This window comes from Tetrao urogallus (genome assembly GCF_951394365.1).
Source record: "Tetrao urogallus genome assembly, chromosome: 1".
Classification (NCBI taxonomy): Eukaryota; Metazoa; Chordata; class Aves; order Galliformes; family Phasianidae; genus Tetrao; species Tetrao urogallus.
Window position 1 is genome coordinate 166521879 of NC_136813.1, and position 23525 is coordinate 166545403.

General features: G+C 34.9%; 1 protein-coding gene across 1 annotated transcript in view; it reads right to left on the reverse strand.

Moving 5' to 3' along the window:
• The window catches only part of IMMP2L (inner mitochondrial membrane peptidase subunit 2), a gene marked incomplete at both ends in the record, with an annotated part of 436352 nt that overhangs the window by 74872 nt on the left and 337955 nt on the right, over nt 1-23525 (reverse strand). The window contains one exon of the mRNA XM_079549540.1: nt 16033-16135. Coding sequence (XP_079405666.1) covers nt 16033-16135 — 103 coding nt within the window. The remainder of the gene's footprint in view (nt 1-16032; nt 16136-23525) is intronic.

Here is a 23525-nt window from a genome sequence, read left to right on the forward strand (position 1 = left end):
CTGTATAACATACAGTATAATGTACGGTTAATATAGCTGTAAATAATTCAGAGCTGTGCCCACTGCTTTAAAAAAAGTTGAGCTGTCATCTTGAAAAGCCTTGTATCAAATCTGCAAATACATCACTGACTCTTTTCTGATGTAGTATTCAAGTCTTTTTTTTTTTTTTTTTTTTGACATGTCTTGTCTGTTTTATTGCAACACAACTGCATAAAAATAAATTAAGCTGGGGGTTTCCATAGTTTCTAGCCTGGGGGAAGTATATGTTAAGTAGTTTATTTCATCTCATTTAGAGCTATGTTTTGTTCTAAGTTTCATACTTCATTGTAATGGGAGACAAAATGTATGTCTAAAAGGCTCTCGCTAACATCTGAGATTGCTGTTTCAGCAGCATCTACAGGCTCCTAAGAGTGCACAGAAGTAGTTATTAAGGTCTAATATGACTTAGCTTATGATAATTACATCTAAGACCATATTTCACTAAACACACTGGAGAAGTTTTTTGTTCCACGCAACTCTTAATTGCCTATATTCTGCTAAGATCTAGATAATCAGCATAACAAGGGCTGCTCTGAAAGTTATGTCTCCTATTTTACAGATTTTTATGAGTACTGCATGCAGGCTCTTGTTCATCAATGATAAACAAGCATTAATAATGGGGGTGACTGTGTTGAAAAATAATATTTTGTAGTTGAGAATTCACTCTATCAAATAGTGTTATTGTGCTCTTTGTTGTAGTTTCCATGGAAACAGATAGAAGATATAACTTTTGGAACTACCTATGCATAAATAGTAAGTTTTGGATTCATAGTGCTGATGATAAATAACATGTAAAAACAAATCTTACTAAAATATTAGTAGTACGTATCTTCAAAAAACTGAGTTTTTGCAAAGCAATATTTATATGAAGTAAAACTGTCCTACGTTTTCACTCTATTAGGAAACACTTTTTATTTCTGAGCTGAATTTTTATAGGAAACATCTTCAAATATATACAAATCCAGCATTATGACACTATGTATTGCTAAATAATGTTTTACATGATTTACTGAAACTACAGCAACAGCATCATAAACCTCTTCTATACAACTGAGATAAATAAATCTCTGGAGAAACTAGAATATTCTTTTTTATTGCTGCAAATACAGAAATTTATTAAGCTTCTGAACTGAGATTCAGTTTAAGAAAATGCTAAATGCCTACTTTCACTATCAGCTAAGATAAAGGTTTAGTATGAATCATGTGCACTTTAAACAGTACTGACAAGAATAATGTATTATTAAGCATTGAACTCTGGCATGGCAAATAATATTTATCTCACAAAATATAACTAGTGACTGACATTTTCTGTATTAATGTCATGTTTCATCATTTTGGAAAATGTATTTTGTTAATTCCACACACCGTTCTCAATATCTCGCAGATTAAGTCACACTAGAGAATATAACTCAGAAAGTCCAAGTGATTAAAAAAAAAAGGGGGGGGGGGAGGAGAGCAGTGGAGACTGAGTAGTTGTATCTGTAATATAAAGTCATTATGTAAAGCCAAAAAAGTGAGAGAATTTCTCTTCAGAGAGAATTTAGTGGAACAAGGTGTGAACCATAGGCAGTATTTGAAAGTTGGATTATAACCTCTCTAAACCTCTCAACAGACTAAACCGGATTCCTAACCTCAACTGCTGCTTCTACTAGGAAAATGATGATATATGTATATATCAGACAACAAATAGTTTTTCTCTTAATTTATTACAAACGGGAGACTAAAATGGCTCTCAAGTTTAGATTTCAAAGGACTTCAGAAATACATCCAGATTTTCTTTGGTGAATTCATGAATAGAAAGAATGAGGGATGTATCATCACTGAAAAGTAGATTTCTTATTAAGTGCCTTGTTAGAAATACGGGCTACACCTGACCCTCACTTCCTTTCTCCATCATTTATGTAATCTTTCGTGCAATATTTGTTTGGAAATAGGATTATTAACCTTTTGGGTAAGCATTCTCAGACATTTCTGTTTTCCCGAGATTTCCATCCCTACTTCAAAAATAGTACACATGCACTTCAGATGCACTGTTGACCATTGTACTGGCCTTGGGACAGTGTGTTAGCCTGCACCTTCAAACGAATGTTTGTCAGAAGAAAAAAAAAAAGAAATCACTCCATACATACTGATATCTGTACATCTAATGCAAGATTAATGCAGAAGAAAGATGCTAAGATGGTAGCTGTCAAGAGTCAACTCCACAAAATGCATTAGCAATGTCAAATCTATATGGAGCTTATAGTCTCTAAAAAACAGAGATGCTGCCACATTCAGTAGCAGAAAAGAACACAGTGTGTGCACAGCTGTACTTTTTTGTTTTCTCTGCTGAGATGGCTCAGAACAGAACATGATACTAGTTTTATATTTTTAGTGATCTTCTAAGTTTTATATAAACCAAATTGAGAGAGCAGGGGTTATTCAAACAAGAAAATACGTTCAGCAGAAAACATCTTACATTCACATAGTCTTCAACATCTTTTATACATGAGAAAAATGTTTTAAAACATGCTATGCCTCTCACATAGTTTTTGATAGTTTTGTCTGCTTGCTTGTTTTCCCACAGTGAAATCCTTTACACACACTTTCACAACCCTTTCAATACATCTTCTGTCATTATACTAGCTGAAATATCTGTCTTTGTGCCGTTAGTTACTAAATATGCAGTGTTGAAGGACTGCTGCAACTGTCTCCTCATTACATGTTCCACCAGCATTGAACTCAGTTGAGATATTTTTTTCAAGTGCTTTGAAATACTTTGAAATAGAGGAGGGATTACAGAAAAGCAAATTCTTTTCAGTTTCATCCATGTAAACAGAAATCTATAGTGTCTTCTGCTGTGAACTAACAAAGGCTGCTAGGTGTGACAGATGAAATGCCTTTCAGGAAATCCATCCTAAGAATGAACTTTGAAATGTATCGAGGGTTCCTCAGATGTTTGGGGGGAAGAAAAAAAAAATATATTCGTGAGTATTCACACAGCTTATTTCAAGAAAAAAAGAAGAAACTTAGAATGAGTAATACATCAAACAAGATTAGACTGCACATGACCTGAAAGACACCTTTGTACTTAATATCAAATAATCCTGGAATCCTTACCTCAGTCTGTCAGTAATCGTGAGAGTGTATATCTATAGGATTAAATTCAGTACTGAAAGAAGCCAAAATCAAACTGCAACAATTGGAATCTTTTCAACTACAATAAACTTTTAAAAATTAATTAAAAAGAAAGGACAGAAAGAAGGACAGACAGATGGACAGACAGAAAGTCTTTCCCTGAAGCTGCTAGTAACTGTATTTGTTAGCAAATATTTTTTTCCATTGAGTAACTGGATTAGCAATGTCACGCAAAGTGTATTTCTGGTTAATTACCCAGATCCCTAAGGGAATTTCAGTATACTTTTCATGCTTGATACTGTATCAATGAGAAGATCTGCAAGTGTATTTGGAATTTGCCAGCCCTTTTTTTTCAGCTTGCAGTGCACAGAAGTTATGAAATATAACACACAGAAAATATGAGCATTTGTGATGTACACAACTAAGAGGATGCTAGAAAATCTATTTCACTTGCTGCACATACTCCATTTTCAATCTGTAAAATGTGCACAATCAACTTAGACTTTTAGAATTAGCATGGGAGACATTCCTCACCTGCAAAGCCTTACCTCTGACTATAGCTGTTTGAAGGACAGGGTTGTACTATACACACATAAAGATTAAATCTTTGTCTATGTATTTAGCATTTAAGTGCTACAAATCAATATCAGAACACCAGAGCAGATATTCAAACATCTTGCAAGAACAAGATTCTTGTGGCGCGTTGTTATGTGACAAAAGCAAGAAGCTCTTTCTCTGAAGAGTCTGCCAGCCCTGAGCAGATGGAACATGGCAGGGGCTGGAGAAAGGCATGGCAAGGGGAGCTCGGTGCCATCCCTTGCTGGGTCGAAGCTGCGGAACTGGAACTTTTGCAGCACAGCATCAGCAGGAAAACCTTCTGGGGGATGCGATTCTGACCTCAGTGAATTTCCTGGCAAAACTCCTAGTTATTCCCATAGAGATACTTCCCCAGTTTTTGCTACTTTAGCAAACAAAAGACCAATTCACTCTAGCTTGCTGAAGGACTTTTTTTTTTTGACTCAGACATAGGTAATTATGCTATTATAAATATCCCAGAGTCCAATGGAGGTAATCAATTATTTTTAAAAGTGTAATAAATCTTTATAAATAATAGAAAAATGTAAGGCAAAATTCTCCAAGAATTTTCTCAATGTCATAAGCACTGGTCACTGAAACTCCACTCAACTCTAGAGCTTAATTTGTGCTTTTACTGACATTTCAAGATGGTGTGAATACTGTGAAGAAGAGGTATCATTGTCCAGTCCCAAATTTAATAGCAAGCAAATCTTGAACTTTCCTCTGGATGTAGACAAAATGCGAAATCTGAAGCTATGTACCAGTCATTAATGCTTTGTGACATTTATTCTATGAAAAGTATAAATTAGTCTCCAGAAAGCTGGCACCATTTCATTTTAAAGACTTTTTTTAAAAAAATTTCCAAATCTGTAAGCAGCATGTCTGTATTCTTTATTTTCGTATGAAACTTTGATAGTTTTAGTCCCTTATGAATCTCAATTTGAAATACATTCATTTAAATGCAGATTGGGACTTCCTCTAGAGAGCAAAGAAGAAACACTTTAATGTGGAATTTTGGCAGAGGAATAAACTTAATTTTTTTATTCCCAAGACAACTGATTTTTTTCCAGATATCACTTGTATCTGATATTTTCTCTACTGGTAGACAACACTATTTCTCTGTAGATTATATAGTTTTTCAATAAGCATCTAACTTTCCTAACATCAGAAGTCTCTAAAAATTAAACACCACTTTTTTCCAATGGGTCAATGCTTTGTTTTATCTGAAGTGCCATACTAATTGTTAGTATTGCATCACTGGTGTTTGCATCTACGGTAAGATACCATTAAGGACATAAGATCATACTGATCAGCAATGAAACCACTACAAAATACAGGAAGTAGCATATTATTAATTACCCTCACAAAAAGAATCTTATTTGAAATGCATACAGATTTAACCTATTATATTCATATTCTATTTTACTCGGATATATTGAAGAATTTTTTATTGTTTTTTCAGATGGTAAGCTTTATTAGTTTTTTTACTACACAATAAGGTCAACTCAGATTTTCAACAGATCAAACATCCAGTTAAAATATTAGAATTGGTTAAAATACTGTCTACTTATTTTTTTAATACTAAAGGTAAAAATTCAGATTTGAGAAGCCAGAAGAGACCGCACTTCTCTCTTTATGCACTTACAAATTAGAGGTACTTTATAATTAGAGCTATCTGGAGGTAACAGTACTCTGGAACACTTGTCATTTGTTTAGCAATTACTTTGTAATTATCATCTGCTTAGCTTATTTCAACCTTCCAGATCCAGGAAAATCCATTACAGAAAATACATATATATATATATATATATATATAAATTCAATTACTTTCTAATGTTTTTCTGTAACTCACTGTAGAAAGTAAGTGGTTGTGCTGTGTTCCTAAATAACATTAGAAATATGTTATATATCTTCAGATTACCAAGAAGATATCCTCTTAAGAAACAGACTTATGCTGGTAGGATAAAAGATAACTAGAGGTTAAGTTTGGCTTCACAGGATTTGTCTCTCAGGTTAGAATTTCAAAGACCCAGTGTGCTGTTAGAGCCAGAGCTCCTTTTGATGGATAAAAATCCTAATAACCCAAGACATAGCAACAGGGGTAAAGCTAAGGTTATAATGCTGTTCTAGTTCAAGTAATGTGAGATTCACTAAAAAATTTGCAAGTCAGGGAGCATGTGATGGCTCAGTTGGCAGTTGATACACGTTTTTTTCTCAGTGAAGTCTGCAACTTTTCTATATATAAGCAATGCATTGCAATGTGATAAAGAACTAAGATTTCACACACTTAAACACAACAAGTGATAAATTGAAATGGCACAGTTCTATTCAGGGTTTACTGCTGAAGTAATCCAAAAACCTTTTTAGTTTTTGTTACTGTCAAATTAATTCACGTAAAATGTGCCAGGAGATAACTCTAAAAATGAATCAGAGAAGATAGATTTCCTATTATTGTTTCCTTCCTTTAGTGCACTGCTTACTTCATTCTGCTGTATTTCCCAAAACTTCAAAATAAATTGCAGATGTAAAACATGGGTTTCTATGATTTCCGTAAATTCAAATACAAGTGATCATTTTTTCTAACTCAAACAGAACAAAGTTGGACTGATGCTTTGATAAAAAAATAAGATTTTTTAATAATAAAAATTCAAGAGCAAATGTAACACCAAATACCGAGTAAAGATGTCTGGGATACCAAAGGAACATTCTGCAGGTGCTAGTTTTCTCCCTCAGAAACCCATCTAACCTTAGAGCTCATTGGGACCACAGAGTTTAAGATACTCCCTAGAAGAGAATATATGGAAATACTCTGATGGACTGCAGGTTTTCAGAGCGCACTGATGGCAGCAGCATCTCTGAAAGATAAAGGTGGCCTGATAGCATACTGATACTGCACAGTCTGTTTTTGCCTATGCATAGTGGAAAGTACACAAATTTACTTTTAAATAAAATTTTGAAGAAAAGACTAAGTATTAGATATGGAAATAAATGTAAGTTTTATGGTGCAAAATTTTATGTCTAGATCCTACATTTTCTCTGAATTTGTGAATAATATGTGTCTCGGAGGACAACTTTTTGTCACACATCTGAATGAGTCTACACTAAACTCCTTAAAGACAGGTTGAAAAGAATAGTTGTAGCCCAGAAATCCCAAGATTTAGGTCTCCTGGGTTTTGAAGGCTATATAAGAATTTATCAGATTCCCCGTAATTGACAGAGAAGTGTTATGAATACACAGTGATATTCAGAAATGTGAACAGGGCACAACAGAATTATAAAGATGGAGCTTTGTATTATTGCAGTTCTGTAACACATTTTGGAAGTCTTGCTGTAGTATTAGTCTGATTACATGGACAAAGAAACCTATTTCTGAGAGCCTAGAGTGCAAATGAAGCTGGTAGGGCACTGTCTTGGAAAGTGCTGAGTCCCATTTCTCCCAAGGTTAATAGCCTCATACTGTGTTCTGCATGGTGAAGAAGTTATCTCTGTAACTGGAAACCAAGATGTCTACTGTTTAATGATAATTAAAAAAAAAAAAAGTTTCTAACTTACATATGAAGATCTGTTTCTTGGACATGAAAGTACCACTGGAGCTAATAGTTGTCATAGTTTGATGGTTTTTCATTGGCATTCTACAACATAGCATCCTGAAGTGTACTGGGACTTAAAGCGTTAATGCTGCCACTCTGTGGATTGCCAATATTTCCAGTTTCTGGCAAAACTACAACTGCAAGAAAACTTCATTTTTGCATTTCTGTTTTCCATTCGGAAGGAAATATAAAACTAACTGAGAGTCACAAGACTGCTCTCTTTGCTCTCTTTGCTCCATGGCCACTTTGTCTACACCATTAAAGAGTTCAGTTTTGGAAACTGTTTCTCATTTTATTTGATTTATTAGCTTCAATTTCAGTCATATTCTATTATACTGTATTATCTAACATTCCACTATCATATTTAGTAAAATAAGTTTTTTCCCCTTAGTTGGCTACTGTTTTCCTCATCTAAGAAATCTCAATACTTTTTCCCTTCTCTCCTTCCCACCCTTTCCTGGGATGTGGACCTGTGGGTCACTTTGTCCCCTTCTCACAGACACTAGGCCCAAACCAAGCTGAACTGTGACAACAGTGTTGCTGATTTCAGCAATATCAATCATTCCTAACACCTCTGCAATATAAGAAAGAGTGAAATACGATTTTATATGAACACATTTATCAATTCTGATAATTGTAATTGAGATACTGTGATATCAGAAAAATATTTATTAAATATTTGCAGGAATATTCTCTGTAAGGCATGTAGAAAGATATGAGGCATAGTGGGATCCAGCGCGAATAAAAATTTCTTCCTAACTTCCACCATTCAATGTGGCATAGAGACTGTGTCCTTCATTAGCATTTTTATCTTGTTTAATTTATCTACTGATGTCATTTAACAGTTACATGCTTTGCAGCTCTACTGAACCCTTGGCCTCAATTCAAAATACAGTAGGTACTTTGAAAATTGATGCTAACAAAATTTCATTCTGATTCTACAAACATTTCAATAACTATCAACAACTTTAGGAAGAGTGGACTTATTCTCAACAGGACTCCATTCACTAAATATAATCAGACTTTATGTTAATTAAGGAATGCTTTGAGTTGCAACCTCAAGTCTTTACTGATGCAAGTAAATTTTTGAGGGCACCCAAAGTTACTTTGACAATGAGTAAAAGCTGAAAATGTAGAAGAGCTGATAGCATATTTGAGTACAGGTCTCATGTGTATATGAACTTGTTTCTCAAGTCCTTTATCATTACAGAGAAAATTACATATCTAAGCATCTGAATGAAAACAGTATATTGTACTTGGCAAAAGGGAGCACTTGCAGCTAGTCGACACATACAACACTGCAGCATCAGGAATCTTCTGGGGAGCTTTCCCTCCAAAAGTATTTTGGTACTATTCAGTCTGAAAGAATAATAGAAGCATTTCTACTTGTATCCTCTTCTACATTAGCAACATTTTGAAGAGCAAATTTGAAATAGCATCTCGTGACACTGACAGTGTTATGAAAGATTAAGAAATATTTTAAATCTGACCAGAATGTCTCTATTTATTCAGTAAAATTGTAAGACAAATGAACAAATGTAAAAGCATCCTCTGGTGTGATTTTTTTCCTGCCTATGTCTGTGAAATTTGAACGTAGCTATTACAATAGGTGTTGCCATAACCTACCAACGAAAAGTCATGAAGAATTTTGTAGGCAGTTACTTCCTCTGATTCCTCCACTTTTTTAGGGTACTGAACTTTGTTTTGGTTATAGGATTCCTCTGGCTTTCATTAGATATAGCGTGCATATGGCCAAAATTCAGTGTTGGATACCAGCTTCACATCAGCTAAGGAGTAATCAAGGAGCATGTTATTTTGGCACTAAATTTTACAAAACCTGTGTTATTTATTTATTTTTTTTAATAAGTTGTAATTAAACATGAATTTTAATTTCTACAGTAGGGAAATATTTGAATATGATCAGATAGAATAAATGATTAAAAATATTCAATCGGTTGAAAGTTAGGATTTTTAGAATTTGTTGTTTGACTTCTTTTTTTGGAGGGGTGATAGCGAAGGGGAGGATGGCATAAGTAGTACTTTTAGTGTGAGGAAACAGAGCTCGCTAAAGAGATCTGAAAAGTAAAATTGGGAAGGCTTGCAGTTCTTCTGTTTCCTCTCTCTACAAAGTCAAAGCTATATTCTACGAACAATAACTCCGGAAACATTGATTGAAGTATTTAATAAGCTCAAACAATGTGCAATATTGCATAAGTACCACTTAACATACATTAATCCAATGGCTGTAAAGCAGTGATTGCAGGCACCATTTACTCAGCTCTTAAAAACAATAGAGCGACCCTAAGAAAATACCTGGTAACTCATTTTACCATCATAAAATACTAAAAAGATTTTTCTTTTCTTTCCTTTTTTTTTTTTTTTGACTGATTTTGCACAGATTTTTATCATTAAAATTTTGTAACTTCTAACAGTTGATAAATAATAAAATCTACAGTAGATTTTTTTTTCTTTTTTGGATCAATATCCATTATTCATCATCTTCAAATTTCCAGCTTTTGAAAGAAACATCAGACCTTACTATCACTTCACATTACTTACTATGTTGGTTTCCTTCCACTCTTACTTCAGTAATACACATCTCACAGCTGTTAGGTTTACAACATAATGTTTCCTAAAACTTCCAATCTGATTTCCCTGCTTCAAGATGACTTATTTCAAAGAAGAAACTATGCTATAAGTTCTGCAGATTGGTTACATAAAAAAAAGGAAAAAAAGATCGGTATTTCAAGTTATAATTTCAGTGAAAGAGAATTGTAGGAAAAGGTGTAGAGGTATACAATCATTCAGGATTCAGTAAGTTATTGTATTTGAGTTATAGTTTGAAGTTGTTCAAATTTGTTAATTACAAATGAAGATATGAATCTGACAGCTCTCTGATCTCTTCTAATATTTTATTAAATCAATCTAAAATTGTTTCAACTTCTTTTTTTTTCTTGGTTTATACCAAAGTAAACTGTGTCAAATACAAATGCCTGCTGTTTATCCAACCATTCTTTTCACTGTGGCTGGAAAAGCATTTATATCCACTTGGACTCAAAAATATTTGCCAATTATTTGTATTAATAATTATTTGTAATTGAGGTTATTATATAAATTCTGTTCCATAAGTAGGATTACTAAAACTTTTTACATGGCAGAATGGTAAATAATGGTAAAATTCTAAGTACATTAGTAAAGAAAACTGGTTAGCATGCATAAAATGTTTAGGATTTGATATAACTAAGATAAAAGTCCAAACTTTCAGCTACATTGCCAGTCCTCATGAGTATTTCATTACCACGAAATAGTGTAAACTTGAGAGCTTTTAGTTACAAGCATTTAAAATATTCTCTCTTCTCAACATGCTTCAAGAAAATAGCATATCTAATACCCTATTTACATTAATTGAGTAGCAAAAACTAAAAGCTTTCTGAGCAAATAGTCAGGAAAGTTTCATTCAGGTATATAAAGTACAAAAATAGAGCTCTGTCTGGATTGATGATAGCCAGGCTTCTGGAAAGATTAATTTTTATGCACTAATTTGGACTACGCTCAGGCTAAATATTTTGCTTTCAAAAAGAATTAGGACAGTCATACAGAACCTTTTATTCTCTATTCTGCAAATTTAGTTAGTCATGATAATTTAATGGACAGTGAGGCCACACAATCTTATTATCAGAGCTCCCCTTCAGCAGCTCCTGGAGTGAATTGTCATTCTCAACATGCAAGCCACCACCTCAATTTGAATCTTGTATAATATTATCTCATAAGGGACAAGCATATTTATCCTTCGAGGTTTATTTATCATCAACCATAACACTTAATGTCCTATCCATTTTATTCATCATAGACTTTTACACGTTCAAGCTGTGCATGCATGCTATTTACTACTGGTAACTTCATGCTCCATATGAAAAGTCTTTTCTTTGGCTGTAAACAGTTTTAACTATTTTATTTTTGCCTGTGGCCAAGGATGAATATAATGGAATGTCACTGATTGAATATTTGCATTGCACACATTGTTTTAATACAGCTTCATTTCTTTTTCAGTATCTGAGAAATAGAGATGTCATAGATCCTGTAACAGTTATGCTACTCTCCAAGGTTCCGTTTGTACAGCAAAATGAAGATGGAAGTATTGGTCACAGAAACAAGAAACAGAAAGTAGAAGCTGCCACACCGGCTAGTAAATTAAGTATCTAAGTCCCCAGAGACATTCTCAGTCTTCACTCATTACTGTGCCATTATTACACTCACCTACATTAGCTTTATCTGTGTAAGCATGACAGGTGTTTTGGTTGTGGTTTCTGTTTTGTTTGCAAAAATTACACTTTATTTCTCAAGGTTTGACTTTGATCTAAAGGAAGAAAAAAAGAGACTGGGACAAAGGCCATCACTCTGCTATTGAAGTTATTTTAACCCTCTCAGAATGGCTGGCTGGAGTATAAGGACACAAATAGGGTCACTAAGTATTTTGAGACCTGGCAGAATTCCCTACAGGAAGTGTGCCCTGCCCACACAGTTTAATTTCCAATTATAGCACAGTGATCTGCAGAATGTTGCTGTAAACTGTTAAACTCTTCCCACCTCTTGCCACTTCAGGGGAATATGTGATGCTTGCACTAGTTCGTAGCTCATAAATGAAAGCCTGAGCAGATGGCAAGAGCATCACCAAGGTGATTTGCACTTTTCGCATATGTAGCATTCTGTGTTTACTATTATATAAGTAATCCAGAAAAGCACAAAGATTTTGCTTCTTCCTTCAACAATCCTCTTTCAAAAGAAGAGAAAGCATGTGGGTTACTCTCATAGGGTACAGATCTCAGGGTTCAAAAATTTAATTTTTAGTAGTCACCCACCAAACTTTGAATTAATTTTAAGGCTTTCACTTTTAGATAACTTATTTTCACTGACTGCTTAGTCATATATAGGAAATGTTGATCAGTTTAAGGCTATAATTCTAGCAGGCCACATTCTGCTACTGAATTATAGCAAATTTCCCATTGATGGTTAACAAATAAATCATTTTTGTCTTATATCCAAAAGAGATGATGATATTCTTTTCAAAGCAAATTAAAATAACTAACAAACTCAGTCTGTTCACTTATCTTAAATGTCATTATTTTCTATACAGTTTTCTAGTCACAGTCTACAGGTTTGTGGTGCTGAAAGAAGAAATAATAGGTAAACAGGCAAGAATGTTTTTCAGATAGTTTATTGCATGAACTTGCAGTAGAGAATTGCTTTTATGGAGAATCATAAATAAAGCCTTTACAGTAATGCTGACTAAAAGCAATTTACTCATTTGAAGCTTATGAACATAAAACTTCTGTTAAACAAAAAGCCAGGCTCAAGTTCAACAGGATTTACTTTGGAGAGTAAATAGATGTATTCTCTAATGGGAAGGGTTTGCAAGGGGACCTGACTGAGCCAAAAAGGTATTTTATGACAACGTACTTAACCTACCTGTATCTCAAGTTTCCCAGGAAGATAAGGAGGATAATAGCATTTCTATCCTTACACTGGATTGTGAAGCTTAATTCACAGTCTTATCCAAAGCCATTAAAGCCAATAGAAATCTCTCATTGACTTTAAAGAGCTTTTGTTCAGGTCCTTTACAAGACAGGTGAAAGACTGCCACTGACTTCAAACCCCACGCTTTTAAAGTTCCTTCATATCCTCATTTTGGAGGCCTCTGGAGACACAGATATGTAGCAGTAAGAGCATTACATTCACCAAACAAATCCCCATTAAATAAAATGAGTTCTATGCCTTTCCTTTTCTATTTTCCTTCCTTTTCTATTTTCCTTCCTCTCCTTTTTCCTCTCCTATCCTTTTTCCTCCCCTCCCCTCCCCTCCCCTCCCCTCCCCTCTCCTCTCCTCATTCCAAGAGTGCTATCCACTGCATATATCTACATCCAGCAATACCTACTGGTTACTGTATGCACTTATTTACACCTGTTTCTTAGGGACCCTTACCTATTGGTTGCATAATTGTGTTCAAATGCCACTGCTGGCTACCAGCTGTACACTTCGGATCTGGATGAAGTACAATTTTAATGACTTTTCCCTTCAATTAGCCACAGTATCAGATTGAGATTATCAATTGTTACTGTGTTGGCATTATGCCAGCTGTGTAAGCAAAGACAATATCTGACCTGGTATAAAGCTTCTCACTACCAAGATAATCACTTAAAATTTTCAAGATATTTGAAGCATCAGAGGAGTTCAACAGAAAGTCAATACTTTACATACTGTGGCTTCTACATTTCTGACCTAAGAAAATAGGTCCTATAATGTGGAATTACAACCTCACAGGAAAAAGGCTCCAAAATGTCATGATTACGAGAATTGAAAAGAAGAATGTGTAACTTTTAATGGGAGCACCATGATTGTGTAAACTATGCATTATTATACTTCTGTAGCATTTAAACAATGTTAAGCAAGTATCATAAAAGCTTGACTTCATTCTATAAGAATTTGAAAACAGTAAGAGTAAACTAAACAGAAATCACTATTCTAGTTCAGATAATTGAAATAAATTTCCAGTGAAACATTTTTTTTAATCTCTAAATAATAGTTAAAAGTTCTTTGAATATTTATTGGATGTTATTCAAAACAGCCATTTCCAGCATTATGAGTGGTTGATATGACATACTTCCAAGCCTGAAACACAGCAGTATCAGTGCAATAGTACTATATAACATCTGCCATTCTGTACTGCACAAAGAAACTTTTTTTTTTCAAGGACAGTGTACAATGATCACAATTATTAATATTTTGTAATTAATATTTAAATTTTATCATTAATAGAGTTAACATGTCTAGTTCAGATGTCCTGTTATTTCTGTAACGTCAGTTACAGTATAAATTTTATACCACTAATACTAAATCTTTCCAAATCTTACTTTACACATTTTAATTATATTTACACACATCATGAAAATGTCTATCTACACCTTTACTTTCCAATTTTAGTCCTATAAAAATAATGCAATAATAAGAAGTAATAGAATTCATTTTATAACATTTTGGCAAGCTAACTAAAGATAATACAATCTGCCAAGATTTTACATTTTAGAAAACCTTCAGAATCTCTAAAGGTGCATCTAATTTAGATCTTGAATGATCTCATGGTTGTTGATTTATCAACTTAACCCATTAGGCCACTACGTATGTTGCTATTCTGCAAGAGAAAAAATGTTCCTAACATCTGTTCACAAGCTGTTTTTTCATAATTTCCTTCTATGCCCATTTAACTCATTAAGCACATCTACAAAACCTTACTGTCAAACTATCTACACTATAGATGGATTTCAAGCCTACAAGAAATCTAAAAAATTGCAGACATACAATATAACCAACAATACACTATTTTTACTGAAAATTTTGATCCAAAAATATATATATACGTTTTTTGCAAATTGGGCCTCTGAACACACATTACATTTAACCTTATTTCTCAAGATAACGTGTTTCAACAAATTGAGAACAACAGGTTTGTGTCTCATCATTTTGGAGTTCCTTATGACAGCTTCAGTCTTATGAGAGGAGAGGGGTTAAAATTAAGAAGAGTATACTTTCTGAATGGCTTGAGGAGAGTGATTTTAATGCTTTTATTCACTTGTGCAAGTGCTCTCAAGTCTACCGCAGAAAGAAGAATAGAAAGTGTACCAGTAAACTAAAACCTAACATGTATGTAATGTTAAGAACCTGGCATGAAGCATGCCTTATAAGTACACTCTTCATTTTTTCCTACAGCAGAAAATTTTCAAAATTTTGTTCCTCCCAAGCTTGCTTCCAGCCCTGTGATCTTTGCTGTCATTAATTCAACTAACATCAGTGGGATAACTTCTGCACAAAAAGACTTTGAAAGGTGAAATAAATCTAGTCTTACCAATTTCCCTGTGAAAGACACTGGCTTTTTTATAATATTAAAAGAGAATTCTCTCTTAAACATGTCAAAAAGACACATCTGGAGAAAGGATTTGCATTTTCACAACAGAATGCCCAGACTATGTGACTATCATCTGCACGCAAGGTTACATTAAAATAAGAAATGGAATCAACACAAAGTGTAATAAAACCGAAACCAAAATGAAAGCAGAGCGCAGAGAAAAACATTTACCATCTTCCTGATGAACAGAGATACACTGTTACCAGTCAAGAAACAGATATTTCAGTTTAAATTTTGACATAATTAAATAAGAAAACATCCCTAAATAAAGAACATTTATTTAGGGGAAAAAATTGAAATATCCCTACTTTCATCGACAGACCAATTAACAGTTAACTCTTCCTAAGCACAGTTATGATTTCCTAATTCTTCATCCCAGCACTGGCACCAAAACAAGATGAAGAGCCAGTCCAAACTGCATCAGCTGCTGGCAACACCCCCAGGGAGCATCTGTCAGCTACAGGGAGCTGGCTCACCCTCTGGCTAGTCCTCCACTACATCCCTACACGTTTAAAATCTCTACTACTACTTCTTCCACACAGGGAATTCAAGAGTCTTTACTTCTTTTATAAGAGTTAAGAGCAAACTCAATCTCAGCCAACCAAGATATTTTATGATGTTTAATAGTTCTCACAACAATCATAAGAATGCAATCACCTGGAATTCACACATGCTGTGCTGCACAAATTACTCAAGAGACAGGCACTGCTTTTCAGTTGCAAAGCTTAAATGGTACACAGGAAATTGACTTACTGGGCCAAACGCATTGCTGTCAAAGCTGTGTCCATGGTGATCACCTTCCACCCAAATATGCCCATGTGGAACTTTCACGTACTTCTTTTTGTATCCAATAGTTCTAAAAAGAAAATTAAAAAAAATATGATTGATGAAAAAAAAAGCCAAAACATTCTGTTATGAAAATTCACACATATTACTTCGGAATTTGGTCTAACACACCATCCAACACTTTCTTAAAAAGAGAAAAATGCATTGAAGTCCTTTGGACATGCAAGAATGCTCTTCACAAGTGAAAATACATAATGATTGTGCATGAGTTAGTTACACCATCCAGACTTGTTTACTACATTGTTTTGGTAGAAATCACATCACAACAGAGAATAAAATACTTTTCAGATATAATTAAGGAGTTCTTATTTTCATCTCTGTAGTAACAGTTCTTTGAAACACAAGACTTAATGTTAGGTAAACACTAGTAGACATATGTTGTAACCACACAAAGATATTGCATCAAGAGTGATTTCCTTTCAGGTCAGCATTACGTTCTCATCAAAACTAACCTGGTATATCTAACCAGACCTCAGATTCACAGCTTGGATTCCAGCAATGCTTATGTCTCGGGGTAGGAACGAGTTAAACAGGAAATGTCTAGGAGAAGGCCAACTGCCGCCAAAAAATGACATTGATGATTCAAAGTGTTCTCCATACGCCTCAGCATGCTCTGATATTACAAAAATGACATGCTATAGAGGAGTCCTAAAAGCTGAGGTTTGGAGTATGCAAAATGCCTGTACTTAGTTCTTGAGTAGCTGTCATTTTCACAATTACTGTCTGCCTTCTACTATACACTTTTGTTTTCTTTCAGATAGGATCTGTTATTCTGTAAACATTCATTCAGGGAGCTAATTTAACAAGCACTCTGAATTTCTATTATGATGAAGCATTTACACACTGGACTATGGATAACTTTTATCTTGTACTGGGTTAACTACATCTGTCCACAGGCAGAAACAGTCTTTTGATCTAGTTTGTTGCCTCCAGCTGCTCACCACATTTCAGTGTCAGCCCCCAAAGCAGACACTAGTGTGCTCTAAAACTGAAGAATGCAAGCTGAAGAGCGAGAATCACTGTCACCAGGAAATTCAGCTGAACTGTGCAACAATGCTGATCAGGGCTGGTCCCCCACTGTTTTTGGGGGGAGGTTATTTTTTGCGCATGTGTCTGTGAGGATGTTATGGGGACAAGCTAATTAATAGCCCGATGATCATGAAATACTCAATGAATAAGGAATCCTCAAAGATTGATTAAACAAAAAATAATCATTTACTTTGCAAATCACAAAATCCACCTGGTGCTTTTTCAAACAGATCCAGAGGAAGCTGAAAGGATGAGGTTGCCAGAACTAAACTCTAATGGAAGTTCTACCTGGGCTTTCATTAGCAGTAGACAAAATAGTAGCCTATTTGCAGAAGAAGAGACTCTAATTTTCATCTTTCTTCAGAAATTTCTTAAACACAAAGAGTAGGTTTGTAATAATTCAATTGCTACTATAAAAAACATATTTATTACAATGCAACCCTTTCTGGTTTTGTTATTTCTTTATGACATTTTACAGTCTAGACAAAAAACATATTTATTTTATGATTTCATAATGCTTTCTCTCACTAATAATTTATTTTATCATGTGCCATATGAGAACGTATTTTAGTGAAAGTGTGTTTTAAGATACAGGTTCAGAAAAGTTGGCCATTAGTTCTGTTCTGTCTGATTAGACATTCTGAAGACTACTAAATTAATATATTCCAGCAGTGATAAAGTCAAACAATAGCTGAAAAATATTCAATTTTCTCTTCCCTTCTTGAATGTAGAACAGTAGATTGTGATAAAGTTTTGTACCTTCACAGATTCCATGTACAAAATTGAATTTCTCTGAGAAAGGTGAAAGGAATTTGAAAGTTAATTCTGCTGACATGTTTACCTCACAAATGTCAAGAAAATAATATGGCAAATGTCAGTCAGTGACTCCTTTTCAGATCACACACAGTCTCACACTCCCAAACAACCTCCTCCTCTATTATGATCAGGAAATCATTAGCAGGGAGAGGAAAATAAATGAATAAAACTTTTGTAATAAGTATTTGGAAACAAAATTTGAAAAAAAATCAGTTTGCACAGATAGATTTTGTATTCACAGAGAGCCTGCGAAAACAGAAGGTTCCAACTCCCTGCTATAGGCAGGGACACCTCCTCTTAGACCAGGTTGTTCAAAGCCTCATCCAGTCTGGCCTTGAACGTTTCTAAGCAGGGGCATCCACAACCTCACTGGGCAACCTGTTCCAGTATCTCACCACCCTCACAGTAAATTATTTCTTCCTAATACCTAGTCTAAACCTACCCAATTTAAAACAATTTCCCCTTGTCTTGTCACTACGTGCTCTTATAAAAAGTCCTTCCCCAGCTTGTCTGTAGGCCCCCTTCAGGGCCCCAGCTCTCTCAGCCTGTCTTTGTAGGGAAGGGCTCCAACACTCTGATGGTGGATTAAAAACTTAACATGAACCAGCAGTGTGCTCTTAAAGCTTGGAAAGCAAATGGTATCCCGGGCGCCTTTGTGAGGCCCCATCTGGAGTACTGTGTCCAGGTCTGGGGCCCCAAGTACTATAAAGCCAGAGAGCTCTTGGAGAGGGTTCAGAGGAGGGCCACAAGGATGATCAGAGGGCTGGAGCACCTCTGCTAGGAAGATTTGCTGAGGGAGCTGGGCTTGTTCAGCCTGGAGAGGAGAAGGCTGTGGGATGACCTCATTGCAGCCTTTCAGTACCTAAAGGAAGTCTACAAACAGGAGCGGAATCAACTCTTTGAAAGGGTAGATAACAGCAGGACAAGGGGAAATGGTTTTAAGTTGAGGGAGGAAAGATTTAGGTTGGATGTCAGGGGCAAGTTCTTTACAGAGAGAGTGGTGAGGTGCTGGAACAGGCTGCCCAGAGAGGCTGTGGATGCCCCGTCCTTGGAGGTGTTCAAGGCCAGGTTGGATGGGGCCCTGGGCAGCCTGGTCTAGTATTAGATATGGAGGTTGGTGGCCCTGCATGCAGCAGGGGGGTTGAAGCTTGATGATCCTTGAGGTCCCTTCCAACCCAAGTCATTCTATGATTCTATGATCATCTTCATGGCTCCTCTGGACCTGCTCCAACAGCTCGATCTCCTCCTTGTGTTGAGGGCCCCAGAACTGGATGCACTACTCCAGGTGAGGGTCTCATGAGAGCAGAGTAGAGGGGCAGAATCACCTTCCTCAACCTGCTGGTCATGCTTCACTTGATGCATCTCAGGATATGGTTGGCCTTGTGGAGCTACAAGCGCACATTGCTGGCTCAAGTCAACCGTTAATTGACACCCCTAAATCTTTCTCCTCAGGGCTACGATTCTATGAAGAAGTTTCAGCTTAAAAAAATAAAATTAAAGTTGTTGATGCTAATAAATGCATTAAGGGAATAAGGAAGAGGAAGAAACAGAAAAGAAACAGAAGCAACAGTTTTAATTATGTGTTTTAGTAGATAGGACTGCTTGGATAAATTCCTCTGTAACCACAGCACGTAAATATAAAACCTTTTGTAATTTAATGTATAGAGTACATAAATCATCAGATTTTGCTTACATAATTCATTCAAAATGTTAGTGTAGTAATTGCATAAGGCAGTTGCCTAGGGACTCTGAGGCCTCTGTAGCAATATTGCTACAAAATGTGTCCTTTGAAAGGCAGGCTGAAATTCAGAAACAGAGTTTTATTTGAGCTTTTGCTGCATGAATTAGTAACAAACTACAGCAATAAGCTAATGTTACAGTAAATTGCATCATCCATTACTTAATCATTTTCAAGATAATTTCACTGTTGAATTGTTCTAAAACAGATAAATCATTCATGCAAGCCAACCAGGCTATAGACTTCAGAAATCCATATTCTGCCAATGACAGTAAGTTGCTTTTAAATATTTCTGCAAATAATACGTTGACTTTTTCTAAAAAGAAAAAGTTATAGTTTTCTCTCCTATGAAAATAGTCTAAATTGCTTCATTATCAAAATTAGACTGTTAGTTATTAAAACTGCTTCTCTCTCACAGGAATTTTGCAGAATTAAACACTTAAATCTCAAGCCTAAATTATGAGATGTGTGTGCAATGTTGGCAATAGGGCTCTTTCTCTTAATACACCAACTCCCATTCATTCATTTCACTAGTTAAACATTTTATATAAACATACTGTAAGGAAACTATTACCCATCTTTACAAGTCCAAATTACTAGCTGAAATTGTGAAACATCATTTCTGAGAGGAAAGAGAAGCACCAATTCAATCCTGTCTCTTAAGAACAGCATTGCACGTAATCACTGTCCACCTTTCAGATTCAGTACGATGCATATTAATAAAAAATACAAGTATATAGTTCTATGAAAAAAAAAAAGTGATATGATACAGTGATAAATGACCTAGGAATGCTTCCAGCATTCTTCAACAACAACCACAACAAAACTTACTATCTTCAAGCCAAGTATCAAATAAAAGCACAATTAGCTCACCAGGAATTTTTTGTCAGTTCATTGTGAGAGGCCTTTGCTAGAAAAGAAGTGCAGTAATTGCATACTTAGAAAGTAATGCAAAAATCTATTTTTCTTTCTTATTTAAGAGAATCTTATGCTTCATTTCTCTGAGATTGCCTGTAATCTGGACCTCTTTGTTAGCTCTTACACATGAGGTATTTAATTAAATTTTGATTTCTGAATGAATCCTTAGGAGAATAAGTGGTGCAAGTGACAATTAACTTGGTATTTGTTAATTTCGTATCCAGTTCATTAACAGAAGTTGTAATTACTGAACAATCTTTTCAATTTCAGAAAGTCTCTCCTAATAAGTCTTTCACATTCAGAATCCTAATATCAGAACTTTATTTCTTGCTCATTTTAAAAAACTGCTTTGAAAATAGTATAGGCAAAGACATTAAAATACCCAGGTTTTCATACAAAATAGTCAAGCACCTGTTAGAACCTATGTAGCTGAGTATTCCATCTTTTGCGTAGGTCTCTCAGAAGTTGGTAATAACCACCTATGCTATGATAGATCAAATCATAGCTTTGACTACTTGGTGTAATAACAAAATCTAAAAGTGTTATAATTTTTTTTATCAGAATGTAATGGAATTACTCTTATCCTTTTTGTAACATTTACAGAAGATCACCTGAATTTATTTCTTTTTCTTATGATTCAGATATATTTTAAACCCAATGCAAAAAGCTGATTTTCCCCCTCCATGTTCTAGTAGTTAACAGATGCACTTATATATATCCTTGGCTGAGAAATAATTTCAATCTTGACAGTCAAAAATGAGCTCTATATGGTATTCTAACTGCCTGCCCACTAGCAAAAAAAAAAAAAAACCCTGCTTTTTTAGGATGTGGTACCAGTGCCAAAGCAGGAAACTTGGCTCAGCTCAGTTGCATGAGGAATGATTGCCTTCCATTTGGTTTGACCTTGAGAAATCAGAAGGTCTTAGCAATCTGCATGCATTTGAGTGCCATCAGGGAACAGACACTGTAGATAGTTTCCTCTGTTTGTATGGGAGATACTCAACATACACAAACTGTTCTGGTATTTAAAAAAAAAAAAAAAAAAAAAAAAAAAGAACATTTTCATATGTATCCATACATCCCCACATACTTCACCAACATCACAGAATGAAAAATTAATGGTATTCACTTTCAGGTGACATCCAGATGCTAAGGTACAAGTCGTACTGTAATGTTCCATGTAATGAAATTCTATACCAATTATATTGATATCAGCACAGATAATTTTCCACATGAATTAAAACTTCCCAGCATCTCAGAAATCCTCACTTCAATTCCAACACATGCATAGAGCCATCTGCATTTTTTAACTTCAATCCTTCCTTTACAAATACTATATGCCTTTGACCACAAACTGTTACTTTATCACCTGCCTCTAGAAGATAAGGTTATTTATGTGAACCAAATAAGTATTTTTGTCTCAAGATGAAGATACCAGACTATGCATGAGCGTATGTCAATGGGTTTGGGAATATTCTTTGGTGGCCTGTAGCTATTAACTTTTCCCTCACAACTGAAATATGTTTTCCTTAAAAGCTGCAGATCAATCTATTATAGAAAGAGGTCAGAGTTAAAAATGCATATCCAACTTCTCTACAGAAGTGCTGGAGGAGACCCGCATCTGAGATACTGCTTCTAGAGTATCACCAGATCTGAATTGTTAAGAAGGGAGCCCCCCAAAAAGAGGACTAGATGAAATGACAAAAATGTCAGAATTTGCAACAAGAGACTCGTCTGGGGAGATTAGGAGCAGCTATTAAGGAGGCAAAGGATTCATTCCTTCACCCATACTTGGGCAAATTTTTGAGCATTTAAACCCTGCAGGTTTCAGCCTTTGCTGTGAAAGAGCTATTTTGAAGATTTATCGAAAATGAAGAGTAATTGATTATTTTCTTCACTCAGAAGAGAAAGAAAAAAACAAAACAAAACAAAACAAAAAAACAACCAAAAAACCCCCACAAGCTTTTGTAACAATAAAGATAAGTATGATTCTGAGCATCAGATCATATCTCTTTACTACCAGCTAAAGCCTTAGCAAAGCAATGCCACAGCCCAGTTTTGCTGCATCACTGCAGGTTTGTACATCTCAATGATGGTAACAGTAAGTATCCTTAGAAATCTGATCTGGGAGGCGTGCTGGATATCTGCAGCTCTCTTTTTTTAGTCAGATATTTTCTCGAGAAGCATGTCATTCTAAACAAAGTAATTAGTTAGCCATTCATTACTTGCTTCACCAGCTTCTTCAAGATAGCAGTTAATCACTTTTAAAACATACCAGAAAAATTACCAGATTTAAACTTAAATTAAAAAAGCCAATTGGATACTGATATTTACAATTTTTGCTAATTATCTACTGTGTGAAAACTATTTGAATTTTCAAATGCATATATCGTGTAGCATCAGATATATTGCATCAGATACATTTCAAACTATTTTTCTATCAAATGGGCATAGAACACACAAGTATACAAATATAATTGATAGTGGCAAGGGAGTTTAATGCCACCAATAAACACAAAGTATTTTGAAACTAAAAGAAATGTTAAAAGGAATAATGCATTATTAATACAGATATCATTTAAATGGGCTAGTAGAGCTTAGATCTCATCTTCACTGGGGTGTTCTTTATAGCCTATTGGCAGAGCAATGAGAATTGGGAACATAAATTTTAAGGCCAGGAGGCAACACCAGTGATGACCCAGTTTGAAATATAGATTAGTTCAAATCTTAGAATTCCAGAAAGTAATTCATGCAGTGATTATTAAACAAATAATTTGCTATTAATTGATATTGTAAGTATGTACTGTTAAATGAATTTAGAATTTCCATTATTGTATGTCAACATGTATTTTCCACATGGCACTTCCATTCTAAAATATTTGATAGTGTCATAATGTAT